The sequence below is a fragment of the Ctenocephalides felis genome, unplaced genomic scaffold, assembly GCF_003426905.1.
Source record: "Ctenocephalides felis isolate EL2017-DRISC unplaced genomic scaffold, ASM342690v1 CF-g0.4_SCAFFOLD_03573, whole genome shotgun sequence".
NCBI classification, from domain to species: Eukaryota; Metazoa; Arthropoda; class Insecta; order Siphonaptera; family Pulicidae; genus Ctenocephalides; species Ctenocephalides felis.
Genome location: NW_020539727.1, coordinates 20,982,993 through 20,993,590, shown reverse-complemented (window position 1 = coordinate 20,993,590; position 10,598 = coordinate 20,982,993). Strand labels below are relative to the sequence as shown.

The 10,598-nt window shown below is 28.2% G+C and overlaps 2 protein-coding genes and 1 pseudogene across 2 annotated transcripts in view; 1 reads left to right on the top strand and 2 right to left on the bottom strand.

Moving 5' to 3' along the window:
* Positions 1-494, bottom strand: part of LOC113389252 (striatin-interacting protein 1 homolog) — a 16,113-nt gene extending 15,619 nt beyond the window's left edge. The window contains exon 1 of the mRNA XM_026626306.1: positions 398-494. Coding sequence (XP_026482091.1) covers positions 398-494 — 97 coding nt within the window. The remainder of the gene's footprint in view (positions 1-397) is intronic.
* LOC113389737 overlaps positions 1-4,016 on the top strand; it is a 55,296-nt pseudogene extending 51,280 nt beyond the window's left edge.
* Positions 4,017-7,070: 3,054 nt separating this feature from the next.
* On the bottom strand, positions 7,071-8,127 carry LOC113389375 (ribulose-phosphate 3-epimerase-like). The gene is made up of 4 exons (XM_026626423.1): positions 7,888-8,127; positions 7,593-7,700; positions 7,254-7,475; positions 7,071-7,187 (listed from the first exon to the last, which is right to left on the bottom strand). The coding sequence occupies exons 1-4, from the start codon at positions 8,125-8,127 to the stop codon at positions 7,071-7,073; spliced, it is 687 nt and encodes a 228-aa protein (XP_026482208.1).
* Between the last annotated feature and the right edge of the window lie 2,471 nt (positions 8,128-10,598).

Below are 10,598 nucleotides of genomic sequence, written 5' to 3'. Positions count from 1 at the left end.
TTTATGGCATATTTCACAACTATAGGGTTTTAGACTACCATTTTTTGAATGGTTTGCTCACATATTACTTGAATTACTGACGTTTTCATTATATATGTAAGATTTTTCATCTAAACTTGTAGTTGTCGCAACGCATTTTGCCCATCAATGTTTTCTTGCTTTCTTTCATTCATTTCCTCATCAATCGTAAGTTCAGATTTTAGAAATTGCAGTAGGCATATTTTATCATTCTCCATACTCATATCGATGTATATTCATAATCATCAAACTCTTCTTTCACTTGAGGATCTTGTTTAAAATCTTGTTCATCAATGATTTCTTGCTTCATATCTTCCTCACCGTAACCTCAGATTTTAAAAATTGCTGTAGACAAATTTCATCATTTCCATACAAATGCCTGTTGTATTTTCATAATCTTTAAGTTCTTGTTTAATTTGAGGATATTCGTTCGGTTCAACTTTAATTGTTGTGTTTGATTTGTTTTCTTCAGACATTTTCAACTTTTATAGGTTATGGTAAATGCTATCTAACGATGTTGCCTAAAAGCCGATAAGACTTGTAATTTATGTGTTTGTGAACGTGTAATAAATATATTATGATATTTATCATCATGTTATAATACTAACACTGACTTTTTCGTTATTATTTTATATTTTCCTTTACTTTATTTAACACTTTGACATTTCTTCTTAGTTCTGATTGGGCAACAACACCAAATTATTTAAACCACGTGGTTAACGGCGGCAAATTTAAAATCATATGTCATATAGTTATATGGAAAAATGGATTATGATCGAATCTTATGCAAAATTTGAACTTTATTATATTAATGTAAACTAGCTGCACAATATATTGTACAAAAAACATGCTCCAACTTTATTTATATGTGTATATTAATAAATTACATACAATAGTCTCGTTCTTCAGTTCCCACTCTTATGTCTGCTTAAGTTTTCCTTTGTTGTGAAATTTTTATTGCATATTTCACATTCATAAGGTTTCTCTCAAATAAAAAATTCAATAGTCTTTTATGAATAACAGAATTTTTACTGAAATATATAATTTATAAATTACAATTAATACCCTCACAATATATTTTGAGTAGGCGTAAAGCTTGGAATAATCAAAATTTTTGTTGATTGCATTCTTGCAGGGCATACTCCATCATGTATCCCTTTTTCATGTTGTCTTAATGTACCTATTGTTGCAAATGCTGTATTGCAAATTTTGCAACAGTTTGGAGGCAATCCAGCATGCACCCTTTTGGTATGTCTTATTAATGAATTTTTTATTGCAAAACTTTTATTGCACATTTTACACTCATGAAGTTGTCCAGCGTGAATCTTTTTATGTTCATTTAGAAATCTCTTTGCTGTAAATGTTTTATTGCATATTTCACACTCATAGGGACGCTCTCCAGTATGAAGCGTTTTGTGCTCGTTTAAATGTGAGTTTGTTTTGAATGTTTTACTGCATATTTCACATTCATAAGGACGTTCTCCAGTGTGAATAATTTGATGTCGTTTTATTGATTCTTTTTGTGCAAATGTTTTATGGCATATTTCACAACTATAGGGTTTTAGGTTATTGTTTGTTGTACATTTTTCAGAAACGCTTTCAGATGAAATGTTAGAAATACTGATGTCTTCATTAAATATGTAAGATTTTTTATCTAAACTTGTATTAGCCACGGCATATTGCCCATCAATCTTTTCTTGTTTAATTTCCTCATCAATCATAACTTCAGATTTTAGAAATTGCTGTAGGCATATTTCATCAATCTCCATACTCATATTCGATGTGCATTCATAATCATCAACCTCTTGTTTCCTTTGTTTAAAATCTTGCTCATCAATCGTTTCTTGCTTTATATCCTCCTCAACCGTAACCTCTGATTTTAGAAATTGCTGTAGACAAATTTCATCACTCTCCATAAAAATACCTTTAATATTTTCATAATCATCTAATTCTTGTTTCATCTGAGGATATTCGATCGGTTCAATCTTAATTGTTGTGTTTGAATTTATTTCTTCAGACATTTTTAACTTTTGTAGGTTATGGTAATTGCTATCTAACTATGTCTGTCTAAAAGTGGAGAAGACTTGTAATTTATGTGTTAAGAACGTGTAATAAATATATTTTGATAATTATTAATATGTTATAATACTAACACTAACCTTTTCGTTGTTATTTAATATTTAAACTTGCTTTGTTTACGCACATGACAATTTGACAGTTCTACTACTTCGTTCTGATTGGGCAATACCAAAAACAACTTCAACTTCGAATTTAACGGCGGCAAAATTTAAAATCATATGTGATATATATGAAAAAAGATAGATTTTAATTCAATATTGAGTTTAGAACTCAAGACCTTTCAAACGATACCCCACATGCCATAACAGATACAACCAAAATTTTTAAGTAAAACTTCTTTAAGGGGTACAACTAGTGTAAAATTTTCAAAAAATCGAATTTTCAATTTTTCCATATTTCGGTAGGTTATACCTTTAAAACTAATATACCAAAATTTTAAATCGATATCTTAAATAGTTTTTGAGTCACATTCATTTAAAGAGTATATTTGCAGTATATAGTATAACGATCATTTAATCTTTAAACGCGTTTTTCTCGAAACAGCATTTTCCGAATTTGCTGCAGCGATTACTCAAAAACAAATGATCCGAATCACTTTCAATTTTTTTTACATGTTCTATATATAGTTCTTCGTAAAATGAACTATCAATTTTTTGATCGGATCAAAAATCGAATTTTGGCAGTCGAAAAACGACCAAAATTTTGGGTAAAATTCGATTTTTTTTTTTCAAAAACGCCATCATTTTGTCAATTTTTGATTTTTTTTTCTTTATCGTAGTTCATTTCACAGACAATATTATCTAGTTTAACGAGATTTTTTTTTTTTAATTTCATCCACGTAGAAGGCCGGAATCACTGCAGCAGTGAAGGGCGTTTTTTTTGTCGCGCCGTTGGAGATCGACGATAACTTAAAAAATATTTAATTTTTTTCTTCAAAAATTTTACTAAGTATTCTTAAAGCATGTATAAATATATTTCTAAAATTTTGAAATGATTGATAAAGTAGTTTTTCTAATATAAATTCCCAAAAATCACCTTTTTTTTAGGCGGTTACACTAGTTGTGCCCCATAAGCTCGTTTACTACAAATTCATTAAAAATGTTTATTATAACTATATTTGAAAGTCGTCGATCGGTTAAGCCTTTTTTATTACTACCTAATCCTTTTTTCATTGTGTCATTTACCTCAGGGAGGGTGTAGTAACAAACAAGCCCACAAAAGTTGGAAAAGGCTCCATCGTCAATGTGGGACTTCTCAATGATGTCACTGTCGATAAAACTCTTACAGCCGGTCTAAGAGTTACTGTGAAATTAAATTCGTGTAATACCGAAAACGAGAAAAAAATGAAGGGCCTCATTGTGTCCCCCAGCAGACCTAGGGCTGAGACAGGAGTGTATTGGGGTATACTGTTAGGATCGCGAATAGTTTAAGCGAAGTCTTCACACAGTCACCTTACAAGAAGGGGTAAGATGATAATAGATAAATGGTGAAACAAATTCAGACAACCTACAACAAATTCAGCAATCTTACTATATATTTCTAGGTACGATTTACTGATAGGAACATCCGACAAAGGCGACTCTATTCTAGAAAAACAAAAAGAATCTCTATCTTACGATCATGCTATTATAGTCTTCGGGGGCCTCCTGGGTTTAGAAACAGCTCTAGAAAGCGATGACAATCTCACAGCTGACGACCCAAGTTTGTTGTTCGACGAATATTTAAACACGATCCCTAATCAGGGTTCGAGGACGATTCGTACTGAAGAAGCTATCTTGATCAGTTTAGCAGTCCTTCAGGATAAAATGAAACCCAAACACAAATGTAAGGAATTTGTCCAGAATGCAGACATTGCACAGAGCACCGATACAGGTGTTAAACAAGTTGTAAAGGATATTGATATGAGTAAATTTGATTAGATGAATAGTAAGAGAGCGTTTTAATATTATTGTTCATGACGTGACGGTTGAGCGCACTGTCTCGTGCGTTTGTTCCATTGTCACTTGAAAATATAGATTAAATATGTTTTTCAGGTGTCTACTACAGTTTTAAAAAATCTACAATATTTTTAGACAAATCATACCATTTTCAGATATGTTGCAAAATTTTCAGACGAGCTGCAACAATTTTGGGCGAGTTGCAACAATTTTAGACGAGTGGCAACATTTTCAGACAAGTTGAAACATTTTCAGACGAGTTGCAACAATTTCAGACGAGTTGCAAAACAATTTTGGACGAGTTGCAACAATTTTAGACAAGTTGCAACAATTTCAGACAAGTAGCAACAATTTCAGACGAGTTGCAACATTTTCAGACAAGTTGCAAAATAATTTTCAGACGAGCTGCAAAAGTTTCGGAGAACATACAGCATTTTCAAGCATAATGCAATATTTCTAAGCAAATTGCAACATTTTCAAGCGATAATTTCAAGCATTATACAACATTTTCAAGCAATATGCAAAATTTTTATAAAATACGCAACATGTTCAAACGAAATGCAACACTTTTAGTCAAGTTGCAACATTTTCAGACAAATTGCAACACTTTCAGAGAACATGCAGCATCTTCAAGCAAAAAGCAATATTTTTAAGCAAATTGCAACATTTTCAAGCGATATTTTCAAACATTAAATAACATTTTCAAGCAATATGCAACGTTTTTGATAAACATGCAACATGTTCAAACAAAATGCAACACTTTTAGTCAAGTCTCAACACTTTCGGAGAATATACAGCATTTTGAACATATTTAAGCAAAATGCAACATTCTCAAGTGATATTTTCACGGATTATACAACATTTTCAAGCAATATGCAATATTTAAAAAAAAACACGCAACATGTTCAAACAAAATGCAACACTTTTAGTCAAGTTGCAACACTTTTAGATAATCTACAACACTTTCAGAGTATATATCAACATATATAAGCAAAATGCAACATTTTCAAGTGATTTAAAATATTTTTAGGCAATTTAAACACTTTCGATCAATTTAAAATATTTTTAGGCAATTTAAACACTTTCAATCAATTTAAAATACGTTCAGGTACTTTAACAATACTTTCAGATACTCTGCAACACTCTACAACATTCTTGAACACTCTAAACTAGGGAATGCAATACCGGTATACCGAATTACCGGTAAACCGCCCGATTTTTCGGCGGTATTTTTACCGGTATTTACCCCAAAAATACCGGTATTTTCGGTATTTTTACATAAGCGCTATTTGATACATAATACACTAAAGTTTAAATTTCTCGGAATAAATTTATCTTTAAATTTCATAATCCCATAAACAGCTATATCTTCAAGTGATTTTATAGGATAAACAAATGTCAAATATTATCTAAACTCGTCGTTAAATTGAATATTTATTGCTTTCCAAAGGGCTTCATATCGTGTTACAACAAATAGAATTGGACTGATAGATAATGATCTTTATTGTTTCATCTTATGTAAAAATGTAACAGTTTTTTAAGTGATATTTGCGCCAAAATATTTTATAGCATACAGATTACCTCTGTGTAATCTTTATTTTTTTCTAACTTTATACATAATAATTATGATAATTACTAAATATTTTTGCTTCTTATTACATTTATAAAATATTATTTTTCGAAAACGTTTCGAAGTTTGAAAATACTATAGAAGCTTCACAATGTTATAAATAATAATACTCAACAATTATAGTAACTTATTATTCATCTTGACAAAGTATCCGATCTTGAATTAGTGTAGAAAATTATTTTTTTTAAATATTGGAGATTATGCTAATTTAACACATCGGATACAGACAATACAGTTTATTATAATAATGTAATATGATATTTCATGAGTGTTTGGTCTTTCTTACTCATAAGTTTGTTTTTGGTGAAAATTACTCTATATACTCGATAGTGATAATGAATTAATTAAATTGGATATAATTTTGTTAAATTATTATTTAAAAAAATAAATTAATTGTTTTATTTTATTGTTTAGTTGAATATAGTTGTAATTGTATATACATTTTTTTTATATTTGTACTAGTAACTTTCAATTTTGTTTACGTTTGTTTAAGATAATAAAAATACTGGTAATTTACCGGTGTTCCGGTTTTAAAATGAAAAATTAGCGAAATACCGGTATTGAAATTTTCCATCGGCATTGCATTTCCTACTCTACAACACTCTCAGGCACTTTACAACTGTTTTGGACGCTCTACAAACACTCCCAGACAATTTATTACTTCTTCAGACACTCTACAAACACTCTCGCACACTCTAGAACACTTTCAGACACCCTACAACACTCTCACACACTCTACAATATGTTTAGACACACTTCAACACTCTCAGACACTCGACAATACTCTCAGACATTCTGCAACTCTCACAGACACTTATTGTTAGAACAATCTCAGACACCTTACAACAACTCCCCTCAAGGCAAAATACTACTTATATATAATTATTATTATTACTATCATTATTAACAATGAAGAAAACTTTTAATAGTGCCTTTACGCTTGTTATAGTCTTAAGTACTTTTAGAATGCAACTTAACGGTTGACCTGTCTACTTTTTTTAAAGTTATTTTCACTAGGAAACAAATACGAAAAGTGTTTTACAAAAATATATTTCTTTATAAAAATGAAAACAAGGTTTAAAAAAAGTCATAAACAGAATGGAATATTTTAGGCCATTAATTGTAATTAGGCAATTAAAATAAGACCATTTTTAACAAGGACTTAAATTGAAGAGATCTATGAAATATATACATTATATATATATATATATATATATATATATATATATAATGTATTATAATTATATATCCCTTATTAAAATAATTATTTTGGCACCATAATGCATAACATGGAATATTAATCTCTTACGATATATTGATTGTAACATATTTCTACTTTTATCTATCTAAGAGAGACATCATAAATTCATTTAGTTCATTTAGTATTTTAGTTTTAAAATTAAACATTAAACATTACATTTATGGATGGAGCTTTCCACAGTTTCTCTAAGTGTGGCAATCGTTTGTCTTTTATCTAATGCACCTGTTATTGCAGTCCCTGACACAATCATATTCGCACCAGCCTGTAATAGATAAAATATACATAAAAATTTGTATTCAAGAATGAGAGTTATATTATTATCTCTTACCTCTGCACAAGCACTAATAGTAGACAATCCTACACCACCATCGACTTCTATATCTAAATTGGGGTAATGCTCCCTCAGCCACTGAACTTTTGACATCATATCATTCATGAATTTTTGGCCACCAAATCCTGGTTCAACTGTCATTATAAGAACCATGTCTGATAAGGGAATGTATTTTGCGATGACTTCAACCGGCGTGGCTGGTTTTAAGGCTAAACCGACCTGAGATAAAAGAAATACATTTTTAATGATATATATATATATATATATATATATATATAATAATAATAATAGATATTTATTGTGTGATAAAGGAGTTGTAGGAGTTGAATTTAGTACCTTCATACCGCTTTCTCGAATTTTTCTGCATGTGTATGAAATGTCATGCACTGGTTCTACGTGGAATGTGTATTGGTTTACTCCACAATCTGCCATGGGTTCTATCCACTAAAAATATAATTATATAGATCTAATAAAAGCAAAAATGGATTACAAACAGTATATGTGTTAATATATTGGGAAAATATCAGTTGACAAAGTGTAATTCAAGTGTGGAAACAAATGTCACACACAAAAGACTCCTAAAATATAATGATCTAAACTGTCAACTACTATTGTCTGAGTCTATTACTACCTTTAGTGGGTCCTGTACCATCATATGAGTCTCAAAAAAAGCATCCCTTATTTTATTCCTCAAACATTTCACAACTGGGTGTCCAAATGTTAGGTTAGGTACAAAGTGCCCATCCATAACATCTAAATGCAGGTAATCCGCCCCACAGTCCAACAACAATTGAGATTCCCTATGCAATTGTGACAGATCTGCATTTAAAATCGACGGTCCTATTTTGCATTTTAATGTCCTTTGAGCCATTTTTAATCACAACCCTTTTTGTTAATTTATGTGCTGTCAATGTTTGCTAGGTGAAGGTCAACAAAAGGATGAAGTTTGAGATAAAAATTCGGGTAATTTTGGGTTGAACACAACGTTTGTGACTCGAGGGTCAATTATTAATGACCTTTTGTAGGTTTTTGATGATTTGGCTTGTTGGTGTGTGCTGTTTTGAAATGTGACAATTAGGTGTTTTGAATTTGGCGCCATTTATTATGTAATTAGTATGCGGAGACTTGTGATTAAGTTCAGGTTGTTTAAATTTGGAGCATTAGTCGAAGATGGTAAGACAAAAAAAGACTGTTAGTCCGAGAGCATACGGCATTTTATATAAATTGTTTTTTTGAATACGAAACTAAACATTTTTTGTAAAATGTATAAAGACTAGTTTATTTAATTAACTTATTACCTTTTCAAAGCCGAATTGAAATTAAGTTTTCGTCAAAAAAATCAAATTTGTATAACAAATCATTTTAATGATTTTTTTGCAATTAAGACTTATTATAATACAATTATTTATTAGATTTTTTTTATAAAAATAAATATTTGACGTTTTTATCTCGTTTAAATATATTTAATAAAAAAATATTTTAATACATTGGTTAATTTATAACATAAACTTACAAACTCGGATATATATAATTTATTTTATTTTATATTTGTTTGTAAAATTTATAAATACTAGTTTATTTAATTAACTTATTAACTTTTCAAAGCAGAATTAGAATTAAGTTTTTGTTAAAAAATTCAAATTTGTATATCTAATCATTTTTATAATTTTTTTTGCAATTAAAACTTATAATATAATTATTTATTAGATTCTTCTTCATAAAAATAAATATTTGAGGTTTTATTCTCATTTAAATATATTTATCAAAGAAATATTTCAATACATTGGTTAATTTATAACATAAACTTACAAACTCGGATATATATAATTTATTTTATTTTTTTTGTTCGCTAAATACTTATATTTGACAATTTATTATTCGAATTCAGCTGCGTGCACATGTTTATAATTAATATAAATAATATATTAATAATATATATATATATATATATATATATAATAAAACATTACCTATTTTTATACATAATAGTTACATTCACAAAACTGAAAAAGGAGCACTTTGAAAAAATTGCTTTTAGTTTTGCAGTAAAATTTCTAATGGGATTTATGAGTATACCAAGTTATTGCAGGACTTTGTGATGTTAAACAATATTAAATATTATTTAATTTTGTACAAATTTGCCAAAGAATCCATTAATATTAGACAAACCGTTTAAAAGTTACAAGAGATACAATAAATAAAACGCATGTACATACATCAATAGTACATGTTTTTTAGGTTCTAGTAAACAGTTTTTACTACCAATCATAACATTTCTATTTAATCGGATAAATGGCCCTAAACTTCTCAAATCTTGTACATCATTTATTAAAACTCCTTTTATATCAATTATTATTAAAGTAACTCAAAATTGTTTTCAATATTCACACAAAAGAGTACCAAAGATTTATAAATATTGTAAATTTTATTATTGATAAACGTTGAGTTAAAATTAAATAGCATTTAGAATTATAATATATATATATAGGAGGAGGAAAATTAAAAGTAAGAAGAAAGGCATAACTAGAATTTAAAATAGATATACTAGAATTTCATAAAAAAAAGAAAAATTAAGAAATCAGTTGTAAATAGAAAAAAAATGGATAGAATAGAATATATAAAACTAAAAGATAGTATTGATATTTGTCCATTTACTTTGATTAAATTTAATCAAAATAAATACTTGCAAAACTGAATAAAATCCTGTAACTTAAATTGAATTTATAATATAAAAATCAAATCTCTGTATCAAAACCATTAAACATTTTTAATTACAAAAGTTCAAACATTTGTAACACAGTAATTAGAAATATAAGCAGAAACTTAAATATAGGTAATTTGAAATTAAATAGAATTTGAATTTAAATAAAATTAAAAGTAAGAAGAAAGGCAGGATTAGAATTGAAAAGAGATATACTAGAGTTTCATAAAAAAAAAATGAAGAAATCAGTTGTAAATAGGAAAAAAAATGAATAGAATAGGATATATAAAACTAAAAGATACTAGTGATATTTGTCCATTTACTTTGATTAAATTTAATCAAAATAAATACTCACAAAACTGAATAAAATCCTGTAACTTAAATTGAATTAAATATAAAAATCAAATCTCTGTATTAAACCTATTAAACATTTTTAATTAAAAAGTTCAAACATTTGTAATAACACAATAATTGGAAATATAAGCAGAAGCTTAAATATAGGTAATTTGAAATTAAATAGAATTTGAATTTAAATAAAATTAAAAGTAAGAAAAAAGGCAGGATTAGAATTAAAAAAGAGATTTACTAGAATTACATAGAAAAAAAGAAAAATGAAGAATTCAGTTGTAAATAGGAAAAAA